Source organism: Denticeps clupeoides, chromosome 15 (genome assembly GCF_900700375.1).
Source record: "Denticeps clupeoides chromosome 15, fDenClu1.1, whole genome shotgun sequence".
In the NCBI taxonomy this organism is placed as follows: Eukaryota; Metazoa; Chordata; class Actinopteri; order Clupeiformes; family Denticipitidae; genus Denticeps; species Denticeps clupeoides.
In genome coordinates this window covers 20,518,589-20,533,446 of record NC_041721.1, presented here as the reverse complement: position 1 = coordinate 20,533,446, position 14,858 = coordinate 20,518,589, and the positions used below count along the sequence as shown (strand labels likewise).

Sequence of the window (14,858 nt, the reverse complement as noted above, 5' to 3'; positions counted from 1 at the left end):
ATTGTTATTATTTTTCATACTATGGCTGTTCAGGAGTGTCAGGTCAAACCCATGCTCAGGATTTACAGAACTAGATAAAGTGTGTCAGCATGTGTGCTCATGTACAGTACTGACTACATCATGAAGAATAAGGAAAAAGCATGCATGAGAACTGTCAAGCATCTGACTCTTCTATTTTTAAGTGCTGCTTATAAAAACGGATGTATATTGAAGGACAGAAATAAATGCATGGCAACAAAAAAGGGGCAGTCAGTGTCTCACCTCGTCTCTGATAACCTGTCCCTTTCTGGAGAAAATGAAACAGAATGCATGCAATAGCACGGCCAAAATAAGTAAATAGTTAAGAATAGTTTACCTTTGAAATAACATATTTTTGGATGGATATTGTTATTATTTTTGCAGTAGATGAGTGGGAAATTTTTTGTCGTGCTGGTGGAAAAAACGACCTGGGCGGACAGGCCCCGCCCCCTCCGCCGGGTTTTAAAGGCCGCGGGAGCGGCGCCGCGCAGAGCGCTTCAGGAATCGGTAAGACTGGCGTCCTCCAGAAGGACATGAATTGAAGTGCCACCATGCCGCCGGCTCTCCGCACTCTGCTCGTGTGTGTGCTGGGACTGTCCGGCTGCCTCGGCTCCTACGTGCCCTGCGAGCCGTGCGATCAGAAGGCGCTGTCCATGTGTCCCCCGGCACCTGTCGGCTGCCAGGCGGTGAAGGAGCCGGGCTGCGGCTGCTGCATGACCTGCGCCCTGACCGAGGGCGACTCTTGCGGCGTCTACACCGGAACATGCGCCCAGGGGCTCCGCTGCCTACCGCGGAGCGGAGAGGAGAAGCCGCTCCATGCGCTCCTGCACGGGAAAGGGCTGTGCATGAACGACAAGGTCTACAAAGCTCTCCGTCCAGCCCAAGGTGAGACAGCTCTGCCACTTGTGGGATTTCCCTTCCTTTATCAAACAGTTTTTTCATATCCTGGACTTACGTATGCATCTACAAACGTAGCTTTTGATATACAGTGGAAAAATTGGGGGCTATGGGGGTTAATAAATGCTCACTAATGTTAAATGATGGTTATTCTAAAAAGCTTTCTTGACTGCTTTGAGGCAGTTCCAATGCCTCTCTTATTCTTACATAAAAATGTTTTTGAAATCAGTATTACCAGGTTTGTATGAGAAAAACCTAAACTGTTTTTGATGTTCTAAATGAAGCATATCGGTGGTATGTTTTTAAATAATTTTATTGCGCTGGCACACATTAGTATTTGTAGTATTAGTATTTTAGTATTTAGTATTAGTATTTCCTCTAGAGAGCACACTTGATTAAACTGGGTCCGTCATCCCCAGGTTTCAAGAACATCTAGGCAGAAGAAATAGTAGATGATAAATACTCTTTGGGGGTGGGTTATAATGATTAATACATTAAAAATGTGAGTTTAAACTGTTAAACTGTTGTGTTCTGAATGGCAGTTTATGTTACGTGAAAAAGGAGTAGGGTGAAATAAATTAAATTTGTTTGTGTGCAGTGGTGCACCATGTATGGAAATTTCTTTAATTAGACCTGCTAATTTGTTTAAATGTCGAGCATATGAAATGTTTGCAGACAATTTCTTTTAATGTATGCATGTATCTGTCATTCATACCTTGGAGAGAGTGTGTGTGTGTGTGTGGGGGGGGGGGGGGGGGGGGGGGGGGGGTGAGCATGCTCTTCAGTGGCAGTTTTCTACCTAATCCACCATGGCCCATATAGATTTCCTTGTGTTGCAGATCACATGCTGCATTTCCCTCTGCAAATCTCTTAAGTCCTGTGTTTCCACCATGAACAATTGAAGTTGTATAACAGGGAAAGAAATGTCTGGAGTCGCAGGCTATTTTAATCTAGTGGATGTTTTCTAACATTCGCTTGTGGCAGGAGGTAAAAAGTCTGGGCCAAAAATAATCCCCTGCGGTTCTGCATCCTACCACTTGGCTGCCACTCTGTAGGTAGATTTGGCAAAGAAGCATAATCTTTATTCATGATTCAGCATGCCTACAATCAGTGTCCCTGTTTTTCCTGATCAAAGTGTTTCTATCTCTTTTAGAATGGGATGCGCCAGAGAACCCTCTGGTGGATGAAGTACAGCCTAGGGTGCCCATTTTGCCACAGGACCGCATCAGCAGTAAGAAAGCCCAGGCTATGCGCAAGGACCACAAGAGGCATCAGACGAGGCTCCGGACCATTGACCGCTTGGGCTATACCCCAATCATTGTAGAAAAACACAAACCTGAGTTTGTAAGTGACGTGAGGGTCTGTTTGGGGTCTTTGTGTCCACTGGATGTTTTTCAGTGCAGAAAATGAACTGTTTTAGCATCTAGAAAATTGCTTGATTTGCACTGTCCCTTTCAATTTGTAGTGTTCAGGCCTGTACAGGCTCCATTTAACTTCTTATTTGGTAAATTCTTAACCAGTTTGTCTTTTTTCCATCCCAAAAAAGCATTAGTTGGTCGTTGCCTTGCATGCTTAAAGAGTTTTGGTTTTGTTTCTGTGTTTATAGGGTCCATGCAGAAGAAAGCTGGATGGGATCATACAAAGGATGAAGGACACGTCCAGAGTCCAGGCTCTCTCTCTGTACCTGCCCAACTGTGACAAGAAAGGATTTTTCAAGCACAAGCAGGTAACCTGGCAGGCCTGAGATGACCTCCTGGTGCAATGTACAGCTATTCATTTCTCCATGTTCTACATCTCTGCAGTGCAAGCCATCTCGTGGTCGTAAGCGTGGGGTTTGCTGGTGTGTGGACAAGTATGGCCTCCAGATGCCTGGTACCAACTACAGTAGTGGAAATATCCAGTGCAAGGACTTTGAAATCAGCAGCAACAGCAATTACAATGAGTGAGGAAGACTTCTGTCCTGTAATGTGACCAGGGCTTCTCATGTCCAGCTCTTACCTCACTGCCTGAACATTGCCAACTCCAAATCTTAGTTTAATGGTGCCGTTTTCCTCCAGTCAGTCAGAGGCAGATTTATCATCCAACCCACTACCACCTAACACTTCTTCATGAACACAGACCCTGTTAGATGCAGTGGAACAAAATCCTTGAGATGGTAGATTGTTTTAAGAATATTGTCTGGACTGGAAAGTGCTAGCACTTCTATCCATACATACACCACCAAACAGCATGCACTTCTTGTTTTTGTCCCCTTTATTGTCAAAATCCCACAATGTTAAGGATTTCTCTTTTCGAAGTGATGTCATTTCACCATGTTGCTGCAGGTATTTGACACCTGCTGCCTCATCATGTTTTAAAGTTCATGGTTGCTAGCTGCATGCTGGTGCTGCAGAGATTATATTTGAGATCTTGTATGTCATTGTTTAGTCAGGCACTTAACCTGAACTAGACACGTTTCAGCAGGGGTGACCTGGCCAAACAAGTTTAATTCTGAGTACCCCTACCCTGTCACAGAAACACTTCTCTTTGGCCAGTGACTTCAGTAAGGTGTCCCAGGCTGAAAAGAATTTGGGTGTAATCAGCTATTTTTTTCTCCATGTTTGGGTCAGAAGGTAAAAGTGATTATGTACTCTTTCAAGTAAAAGTAAATGTTCGTTCTTATCAATGCCTGCATATTACTGGTGCTATACAAAACCCTCAGGCACTTAAAATGAGAAAATAAAAAGTAAAGCTTCCCCTGTCTAACTGCTAAAGATAATTTAAACAACAACCAAAGAATCAGTGCCTTTTTAAAATTTAGTTAGTTAAATTTTGTCATGTACAGGACATGATTTTGTTCATTGGATTTATAATGCTGCAGTTTAATTTAAAAACGTCTCACAGCATGTAATAATGATTTCTGAGATCGTGCTGCTTAAGTCTTCTACCATGAATAAAGAATTCAGCAAGCTGCTACCAAGATGGGAAAAATATAGGAATAAATCCTGCATTTTGATCTAGTGACTCATTGTTATTCAAGTCTTATTCATCTTAAATGCAATTATATTTATATATATATTGTGAATTCGGTCTTCCACCAACAGGGGGCTTATAAATTGCGGTTTCCTATACAGCAAATAATTATTTTAATCTATGAGCTGAAGTAGCTCATTGGGAGAACGTTAGACAGAAGATCTAAAGGTCCCTGGTTCAATATTGGGTTTTGGCAACACTTGTTGCATGCCTTTCCCCAGGCACCTTCCATGGCTGCCCACTGCTCACCAAGGGTAATGTGCTGTGCTGTGTTTCACAAAGACAAAGACTTTCCCTTTAATGATTAAATGTCTTCTGAAAATGACCAAGAGAGAGAAAAGGTTCTCACTGTGTAATATTTATTCATCTTGTAATTTATATAATCACATGTTCTCCCTTTGTAATGACAAAGCATTTATTTAAATAAAGCAATGTATTCATTTCTGCAGCTAAATGTTTGTTATGTAGTATGTTTATTAATGCATATACAGAATGATTCATAGACAAATGACAAAAAGAGACAGAATGGTTTACATCCATTTAATGTTATGCTGCTTTACATGGAAAAGTACTGTGCCCTCTGCATCTTGTAGGACATATGCAGGCATATTGTATGCTTTTACACACCCTGAATCCATACAAGACACCAATTCAACCACTGCTTGGAGGAAAGCCAGAGGCAAAACATACAAGTTTGTAATGTTACAGAAAGAAGGCAACATCTTCACATCCTCACAGCTGGGTCAGCAGTACTCTTTCTGGTTAATGCGCATGAAGAGAGCAGAGACAGTTAGTGTCCTAATGATCTAAAGGTTCCCACCATGTTCTCGGTGCTTCATAGCACAGGCAGCCTAAAAGAATAAAGCAAAGCACATATGCATAGATGTGGAAGTATCTGCCTAGTCTTTTGGCTCTGCCCATGTTCTACTTTCTTTCTTTGTTGAGCAAATAAATGTTGCTGTAGACACATCTACATGGCCTCACACACAAACAGGAACATTTGTATAGCTTGATTTAACCTTTAAAATACTGATCTTGTCAGGGTCTGTCTGATGTCCTTCACGACTAATTTACAGGCACGATAGGTGGCTCCAACTCCTGTCCACTCAGGTATAGGCTGCAGTTGGGGTCTCCTCTCACCAAAGGTGATTCTGGGAGAGTCCAACCTGAGTAGGGGTTGACACACCAGCACTCACCCCGTTGTCCATTCACAGACATCTTGCACTGCAACAGGAGTGTAAATACATGATGCACACATTCACTCACAAAAATCGTTTTCGCATCAGCAAGATGCACTAAAGTTCTGATCATAACTGAGGCATAGAGGAACATGGCCGAGCAGGTACCTGTTTGGGATTGTACTGCCCCCTTTTGTCACAGTTAGGGATGTGCAGAGCATAGAGGTCCTCCAGTGGGCCACGGTCATCTCTGAATGGCATTCTGGAAATCCGTTCCAGGACCTGGTCCAGCTCCTGCTGGCACTGGGTCTGTGTAGATAGAAACCATTGATCCAGAATTGACAACAAAATTATGCAAATGACTTTTCAACATGCATCTATCAGTATCTAAACCTTTAATGCCAGTCACAAATTAAAAGGTGTCAGAACACACTGCACCACAGTTCGCAAAATATCATGCTGACCTGAGTTCACCATTAAAATGACGTACTCTGGGCATGTGACCATCAGAACTGTACCACAGGTTAAAAACAGTAGGTGTCCTTGTAAATAAATCTTTGTGCTTATACATCATGTGGGTGGCTGGGTGCAATTGGGTTGCTTACCTAGAGAAGACCTGGCAGCAGGATGAACTATGGGAAGAAGATTAGTTGGCAGAGGCAGTACAATGGTATTCATGTGGATGTTACTTTTACCCTGTTCACTGATTGCATGGACATATTTCTGCCACAAAGCATAAGATATTCAAAGATGGAAACCAGACTCTCTGCAGTGACAGCTTCTGTACTGATCCCAGTGCCTGACTGAGTATTTACATTTCTGGGAAGATGGAGAGAGATTGGCTGAGGCAAATGAAGGGACAGTGATTTTAACTGACCATTAACAGTCAGAAGATGCTACACTAATGCAGTGTGTTGGGCTGCTGTGTTTTTAAATCATCCATTAAATCATTCTAAATCCAGTCATAGGATCGTAAAGAGGAATACAAAATAATTTCAGATTTATAATATGACAACAGCATGCTTTCTTAATGTATTATTTTAAAAATATTCGATACTATAATATATATATATATATATTAGTGGTGGGCCGTTATTGGCATTAACGTGCTGCGTTAATGTGAGACTCTTATCGGGCAATAAAAAACGTGCTGCGTTAACGTGAGACTCTTATCGGGCGATAAAAAAAATATCGCCGTTAATCTATTCACAAAGTTGTGTTGGGAGCTGGGTCTATACTACGCAAGCTATTGTGCCGGAGTTAAATGGTTACACTAGATTTATAAGTAAATTAATTTTTTCTTGTGTCTTTTATTTTCTTATTTCCTAAAGACTTTTATTTTGTTTTAGAGACCCGTTTCAGGTCTCTTGGACACATGGCGTGAGCTGTGAGAGGTGCGTGGGGTTTGTGTGCAAAAAGTTACATTTACATTTACATTTACGGCATTTATCAGACGCCCTTATCCAGAGCGACTTACAATAAGTATTTACAGGGACAGTCCCCCTGGAGCAACTTAGGGTTAAGTGTCTTGCTCAGGGACACAATGGTAGTAAGCGGGATTTGAACCTGGGTCTTCTGATTCATAGGCGAGTGTGTTACCCACTAGGCTACTACCACCCCATAAAAGTTATTTCTTTCATTTTAATTTATGTACATATTAGGGATATTTTGCATGTGTGTTATTTTGTGAATATTTTTTTATGTTCTTTCAATACTGTATATTGTAGAGGGAGGTGCAGAAAGACGCGATGTGTGACGCAATGTTCTGACGCGACCTTGTACAGAATACACTTTGCACAGAAAATCTCTTGGGTGTCAGCTCATCATTTGTGGTTCAAGAAATTAAATCAAAAAGTTACACAACGCAGAAGAAGAACTGCTACACTATGATGACTTTCACCTTGATATTTTATCGCGGATGTATACCTAGCCAAATTGCACTGTAGGGGGCGAGAACAAGTCTTCGAACTGTGAAATTACCACATCAAACGTGACGTGGTAACATGGATGCAGCTATTTAACTGAATAAACAGTTGGTAAACACAAGTACTGTGTTATTGAACATCTTATTGAACATTATTTATTTTCATCACCAATTATCATAGTAGAACAGCTTTCTCAAGCAGTTTGTGATGCATTTTGGAAACAGGAGATGAGCCCCTGGTCTAATGCGCCACCTGGCTTGTGAAACCCGTTCTCAAAGACTTACTTTTAGTCATTATTTGGGTAGCACAATATTCTGAATGCCTTCGGCAGAATTCAAATGAGCCATTTTAATCTAGATTAATCTAGACTAATGTAGATTAATGTAGATTAATCTATAATCTAGATTAATATAGATTAATTTTGCTCACTCTGGATTCATCTAGATTAATTTTACTTACTCTAGATTAATCTAGATTTACTCCAAGATTACAGTCTTGGATTAAAAAAATTAATCTATGCCCACCTTGAATATATGTATTTAGTTACCCTTTTATGAAAAAAAAAAAAAAAAAAAAAAAAAATATATATATATATATATATATATATATATATATATATATATATATATATATATATATATATATATCTCTCTCTCTCTCTCTCTCTCTCTCTCTCTCTCTCTCTCTCTCTCTCTCTCTCTCTCTCTCATTAAAGGGTATCTAAATGATGGAAACTAAGTCAGTCTGAGGCCTAGCCAGCAGGGGACAGTGTCGCATCAGTTCAATTTAGCTGCTTGAATGAGAAATGCGCTTTGGGTATTTCTCTGATTTGTTTTTTTTAATTCTCCTCAGGATTTCCTACCAGCTTGGGGCGTGGCACTTTGTTATCCTCCACCTTGTTGAACTTCATTTTGGACTTTTGCTCCTGTCGATGTTGCCGCATGGCACTCTCCTTTGGCCCCATCCATGATTCTTTTGTGTTCTTCCTGATGGGAGGGGTCTCTGTCTGGCCCACCTCAAAGACATCCTGCAACTCACCTGCACAGCCACACAAACATTGCTTCATTTTTTAGTGATTCTGATTAGACAGATGTTTCACAACCAAAAATGCCCCAACCACAACCCATGACTGAAAAGTACATGACGCATGGATTGGTTGTACTGTGTGAACTGTATGCTGTGCTGCTAATGCTGGAGATACATTGGTTTTATCACCCTATATATGTAACACATAATTTTCAAACACCCTCTCCACCCACCTCCACTTCCCAACATATGAAAATGTATTGGAGTAAAAACATAGCTAAGTGTAGCACACACATCTGCCGGCCACAGGTGTCACGGGGGGAATGAGCAGGACCTCTTCTTTTCCAAGGAGATGATGCCTAGGCTACAGATGAAGAATCATTATGATACTGATCTGCAGAAAAAATGCAGTGGAAATGAGCCTCAATTCTATGACCTTCAGGAAAAACCAAACACAGCTGCTCAACATTACACAACCTGCTCTCCTGAGCCGCCACAGCAGGTGAGACAAGACTGTGTGGCGTGGTGTAGTGTGTCAGGTGTGTGTTGAACACTGCCGCCCTGCCATTGTTTTCCCTCATTGCATAATCAGCACCCCCTCCCTCCACGCCTCACACATTCCTGCTTCCTGGGAGAAACCTGAGACTTTGGGTGTCTTTACACAACAGAGCTCAGCCCTGTGGAGAGGAGCTCCACTGTCTGAACACTGTGTTCTGTCCAGGCACCCAAAGGAGGGGTTACATCTCATGAAAGCCACTCTGTTTTGGCTGACTCTGCACTATCAGAGTGTTTGACATGCCATGCATTTTAGCATGATACAGGTCTGGGCTTCTTCAACAATGGACAGTTATACATTATAGACACTGACCGTAAGAATCACACAACGATGTGTGGTCAGTGAAACATATTTACTGTATTTATAAACATGCACATGCATGCTTAATTGGAGGTAAAAGAAATAAACAAACAAAATATTATTATTAGTAGTAGTAGTAGTATTAACAAAAAGAGTAATAATAACAATAGGGACAATCTTTGATTAAATTCTGGTTAAATACATACTGAATACACATCTGAAAATTTAATCGAGAAATACAAAAAAGTAAGGAATGCCAAAAGTTCAATATATTGACAGTTGGAGGTCACTGAGCCCATGTAAAGATCTTCAGCCCTGAAGAGTCAAAAGACCTTACTGTGAATCTTAACCCTATAGCAATCCAACTGAGTATTAACAGAATCCTCCAGACTTTCAATTGCTTTAATGGGCATTTTTATAGATCAATTTTCAACTCAATCAATTAGAAACAATATAATGACAAACAAAATCCATACAGTGAACAATTTAAACTCCTGGAGCCAAATGAAGTGAAAAAAGTTTTATGTCATATGCCACTTTTACACTGCTCTAAAAATGAAAGGAAACCCCTGGGATATTGATCTGGTCAGTTAAATAGCAGAGGGGGTTGTTAATCAGTATCAGTTGTTTTAGAGTTAATAAGGTTAAAAACAGGTTCACTGAAGGGGCAGCAATGAGACAACCCCAAAAACTGGACTGCTTTTTGAGATGTCGGCCATTTTCCCCCTTCTCATGTGTGCAGGTCTTGTCTTGTGCAGGTGTAAAATCTTGTACATACATACATTATGTATTCATTCTCCTTCGTAAGTTAAAAAGGCCAGAACAAACACTCAAACCGCAAGCACACATATTCAACTGTAGTAAATGTGTAACACTATAGGTAACTAATTTCTATTCCTAAAACTTACGCCACTTTCAAAGTTGAATTGCTAAATATGAATGCTTTTGAATTTATACTTAAACAGGGCTTGTATTTCATTGGAAAACTGTCCATATCTTTTGATTGAAGTCAGTGTTAGTGCTAGCATGAGACCAAAGGTTGCATAGGCAGTCCAACTCCGCTACATCAATATGTGCTATTGCCAGATTTGCCGTGTCTCCCAGAACAATCTCATGAGCATGGCTGAAATTCCAGGAGACAGGCAGAGATCTGGACAGGGCTGTTGAAGGTCCTTAACATCATCAGCAGAAATTATATTTGGAAACATTAAATATATAATATGAAAATAACACACCCAAACTCTGTATAATCCTCTATGCAATATAGACTAGAGTTGTAAATTTAGGGCTGAGTCGGGTTCATACTGAATTTCTATCATTTTAGTTGGGCTTGGGTCGGGTCAGTCAGCAAAAATGAATTATAGTACTCTCAGGAGGAGGGTTGGAAGACCGAATTCTGTCAAGGCCAAATTCTTAGGCCCTTACTAATATTTTGATGTACATTTAAAAAAAAAAAAAAGAATTTTGCAAGTTGTCCCACATAAAAGATGAGAGAGGTCTGTAATTTTCATCATATGTACACTTCAACTTCAAAAATCCACCCAAGGTAAGATCTTGCATGGAGCTCCAGGTCAAGCGAGATTGTCAGTGATTCTATTTTCTAATTATTGCTCCAACAGTTGATCTCTTCTCAAGCTGCTTGTTTATTGAAGATTTTGAAGATTCATCCTAGTCTTGTGCAGGTGTAAAGTCTTGTCCCTGGTGTCCTTAGTACCATTTCTCTCGCCTGCGGGTTGGTTTTTGTTCTCCCTCTATTTCCCCTGTTATTGGCCCTCATGCCATTTAGTTTGTGTTATTAATAATCACAGCCCCCACGCAAAGTTCAGAGAAAAGAGGCAGAGGAGAACCATGCAGAAGAACTCAGCGATGGACGATCACCCATGGGGTCGGGGTGTTCTGTGGCGAGATGCGCCAGGACCGGGATACAACCCCCAAGAACTGGTTGAGCAGTTTATTCCCGATGAAACGGGGGTCAAGCCATGGCGAGGAGCATCACGGTATGACGCTGATCCCCGGGTCATCCGCAAAACCCGGAAGCGGCAACGGAAGCAGAGGAGAACTCTTAACAAGGAGCGTTCCTCCAGTGAGGAGATGGGCCGGCTCCAGCCGGAATGGCCAGAGATCTGGCTCAAGGGTGTAAGCAGGGTGGACGACCCACGTGACTTCCACGAGAGTGACAATGAAGCGAGATGGTGGGTGGTTGGTGCCAGCATAGCTTCACCCATCGCGCCCGTCTGCGATTGTCAAGAGGTCTGTGGGGACCCAGGGGTAAGCTTGTGGAAGAGAGCGATGGGAAGTTGCCAGCCAGCAATTGCGCTGCCGGGACTGGGAATCCGCGTCTCCAGCTCCTGCCACGAACAAGCCTACCCTCTGCCTTGACGTTCCCAGCGCCCCCGCCTGCTGCAGAGAACGTCCATCACCCTCCACACAACACGCTCACCACCATCTCCAGCAAAGCGCCCAGCCCCCTATGGGAAGTGCCAAATGTGCCTGGACCCTTCTCCGGAGTAGCAGGTACATGCCACCCCTTCTTAACATCCTGTGGTGTGAACTTTGCTGCTCTTCCCTCGCTCGCCGACGCAGAGAAGATCACCACCATTATTGCGAGTCTGACTGGGTCAGCTTGGGGCTGGGGCACAACCTTGTGGCAATGAGGAGAGACAGACAGGATGGGTTACCAGGACTCTCTGGAGCTACTGAGGACTGAATTCGATAGGCCAGAGCCCGAGCCATGGATCGAACCCTGCCCCACCACCACACCCAGAACCAGCCAGAATCCAGTGCAGGAAGACACCACCGTCCTCCTAAGTTAAAAAGGCCAGGACAAAAACTCAAATTGCAAACACACATATTCAACTTTAGTAAAAGTCTGTTAGAAATGTGTAACACAACATGTAACTAATTCTATACCTAAAATTTCCCCACTTCAAAGTTGAATTGCTAAATATTAATGCTTTTGAATTTATACTCAAACAGGGCTTGTATTTCATTTGAAAACTGTCCATATGTGTGGAGAAAAATAAATTCTCCTTAATGTCATTCCTGGCAAACCACAGAATGAACAGTCAAGGGGTGAAGTGAGAGGTGAGTGACAGATCATGGGTGAAAGTAGACTGCTACTGTGTACCACTATGGGATACAGTGGTGGTACCAGATGGGAAAGCACCCTGCCAACAATTGCAGTTGCAAAGACATCTGTTGACATTAGGGGATTAATGTCTATAATACTAATAAGAATTTAGTAGTATTTTTTGTGCACATTCATTGCTCCTTTAAGCTCAGAAATTACAAGAATTTTCAAAATGTGCACCTTTGTTAAAAACAAAACACAGTTTTACTAGTTTGTACCAGAAACATGGCCTAATTTTTATTGAAACATTTGATCCCCAATAAAACAGGCATACACACAATGAGTATTGTGGTCTTAGTGTTATGTTTTTACTTTTCTACATGGAGAATGTGGCCAAATGCCATTAGGACTCAGGGACATTTGCCGTTAACTGAACCTCTGCCAGAAGAATAATGCAACAGACATGACATGACAGTTCAGACCGATCAGTCAACAAACATGTGAACGCTCAGTTCAATAGAGCAGCAAGTGATTAATGACCAAACAAATGCTGTATCATGATTATTTCCTTGATTTATTAAATGAGCTGCAATAAGGATTTTGGGTCCAGCCCAATGCAATGGTTTAGGGCTGAATCACACCACCTTATTGCCATAACCTCCAAACCCTGAATGCCTCTCCATTGTGTGTGTGTGTGTGTGTGTGTGTGTGAGTGAGGAAGAATAGAAAAATACACCAGGACCGACCTCACCGTTCTCTGACAACACCACTAACCCCTCCTTCCTCAACCTCTGCTCAATAACATTTCTAACATTGTTTGTGTTATCTCCAAGCTGCAGAGGAGAGCGAAAGAGTTTATTCTGGAGCTCGCCACACTAAGATTCTTGGCATCTGATTGAACAAACGGCCTGGAGGAATGGCAGCCGTACCCACTTTTGCAGAAGCAGAGGGATTAGTGAGGTCTATTTTGGTTCGGCGGGCACTGTCTCTGCAGCCCTGTAGGTACGGGTCCTAAGCCGGCCATTTATTTTTGAGCCCACTGCCAGGTGCTTGAAGGCTTTGTGTGCCAGAAATATGGTGGTGGTTAACTTCATATTCCCAATTGAGCTTTAGAGCCATTAAAGATGCTATGGGAACAGCCCGAAAACTTAATCATCAGATATTATTTGTGTTCCTCCTTTACAGTGAAATTTTAAAAAGACAAGATCATAATGTCCGACACGGTCATGGACATGAACAGTGTGTGCATGTCCATGTGTCGGGAAAGCTGCAGGAAACTCGGGTCTCCCACTGCAGGGACCCACCAAGCACCAGCACAATCATCCTTTGACCGGCAGTGACAGATTTACAGAAGGAGTCCAGAGTCCACTCTGTCCAGTACTCGCATATTTCTCATATTCCCTTTCCCATGAAAATGTCAGCAGGGAGTTGGCCCCAATTGCAAAATATGAAGGCAGCTTGAAAAGCTCATATCTGTGCTAGACAGAATTTGATGAAAGTATATTTGGTGGAAAAGGTGGAAACATGACAGAAGGGGGTGAGGTCCATGCATCAAGTTTATCTGCGTGGTCCCACTCACCGCTCTGCTCGTCCCGCTGCTGCGCGCCCGCGTCCTCCTTCTCCACGACGCGCCGGCAGCGCCCCAGTCCGCGCACCAGCTGCTCCAGCGGCAGGTCCGAGTCGGGCTCGGGGTAGCAGCGGAAGCCGCTGGAGCATCTGGGGGTGTAGACGCCGCACGGCGCGCCTTCCCGGCAGGCGCAGACCGGGCAGCAGCCGCAGCCGGGCTCCCGCACGATCTCCGCGCACGTCTCCGTCAGCTGGGGACACGCCGCCAGGCGCTCGGCGCTGCAGATGGGGCAGCGGAAGACCATGTCCGCTCGCACCGCAGACTGCAGGGACACGAGGAGAACGCAGCCCAGCAGCCACATCATCTTCTCCGAGCAGCAACCTCAGGTAAGGCAGAGGAAGAGTGAGGGCGAACAGGTGAAGCCCACACTGGGTTCTGCAGGGTCCTATCAACGGTCCACTTTCAGTCCCGGCGCGGGTTGGACCATTTCTCTCCTTCACCTGCCACTCAGCAATAACGCACGTCACTGTCACTCACTTACCCGCCACTGACACGTGACGTGCAGAGCAACCACAGCCATATAAACGTGTAAATGCAGATCCCTCTCTTAAATTTACTTCTACTTCTTTTTCATTTTTAAATTAAACATTTCGTTATGAATGGTAGATGTTCTGACACAAGCCGTCTGTTCTGCTTGTGTTGAATTTGGTTTTACATTCTTGTATTATATTTTACAGAAGGATTATTCAATTCTACTGAATTTTCTAAAGGGCCCATGTGAGTTTCCCTCACTTAACCCCCTAACATCAGTTCCTCCTCATCTATCGATTATGGAGGAGGGGACAGGAATAGCTGCCAGGTCCAGGTTCGTTCTTTACTTTCAGATATTTTACTGATTTCAGACTGGAGAGTCCAATAAAGAATGTTATTTTGCTGTGGAGTGAACCTGGACACATAGCAGAGTCCGTATTTGAAGTTTGTTCAATGTCTTTCTCATCCACAGTAAGTCCCATCAAGGACATGGCAGGCTAAATAAATAGAGCAAATAAACTGCAGCACCGGCAAGACAACATACTCTGCTGCTCAGTGCTGCTTATTTTCATTTAAGATAGAAACTTTGAGAGGCTTATGAAGAGGCTTTTTTCAGCTCTTGTGTTTATGAGGCCATTTTGACCTCCCATAATGCTCTACTCTGAGGATGACTTGAGCGAGTTAAATAGTCTGTAATATGAAATTTCCTTCAAACAGCCGTGCTGACATTTTAATGAACGCCTCTGACAGGCACACAATACATGTTTTCTGTTTCTGC

The 14,858-nt window shown here is 42.9% G+C and overlaps 2 protein-coding genes across 2 annotated transcripts; one reads left to right on the top strand and one right to left on the bottom strand.

The window, feature by feature from the left end:
- Positions 1 to 488: 488 nt before the first annotated feature.
- On the top strand, positions 489 to 4,381 carry igfbp5a (insulin-like growth factor binding protein 5a). The gene is made up of 4 exons (XM_028954307.1): positions 489 to 903; positions 2,069 to 2,259; positions 2,522 to 2,641; positions 2,718 to 4,381. Exons 1-4 carry the CDS (start codon positions 570 to 572, stop codon positions 2,859 to 2,861), a joined length of 789 nt encoding a protein of 262 aa, XP_028810140.1. The 5' UTR covers positions 489 to 569; the 3' UTR covers positions 2,862 to 4,381.
- Positions 4,382 to 4,453: 72 nt separating this feature from the next.
- On the bottom strand, positions 4,454 to 14,062 carry igfbp2a (insulin-like growth factor binding protein 2a). Its single transcript, XM_028954306.1, has 4 exons — positions 13,562 to 14,062; positions 7,893 to 8,068; positions 5,274 to 5,414; positions 4,454 to 5,151 (listed from the first exon to the last, which is right to left on the bottom strand). Exons 1-4 carry the CDS (start codon positions 13,911 to 13,913, stop codon positions 4,993 to 4,995), a joined length of 828 nt encoding a protein of 275 aa, XP_028810139.1. The 5' UTR covers positions 13,914 to 14,062; the 3' UTR covers positions 4,454 to 4,992.
- Between the last annotated feature and the right edge of the window lie 796 nt (positions 14,063 to 14,858).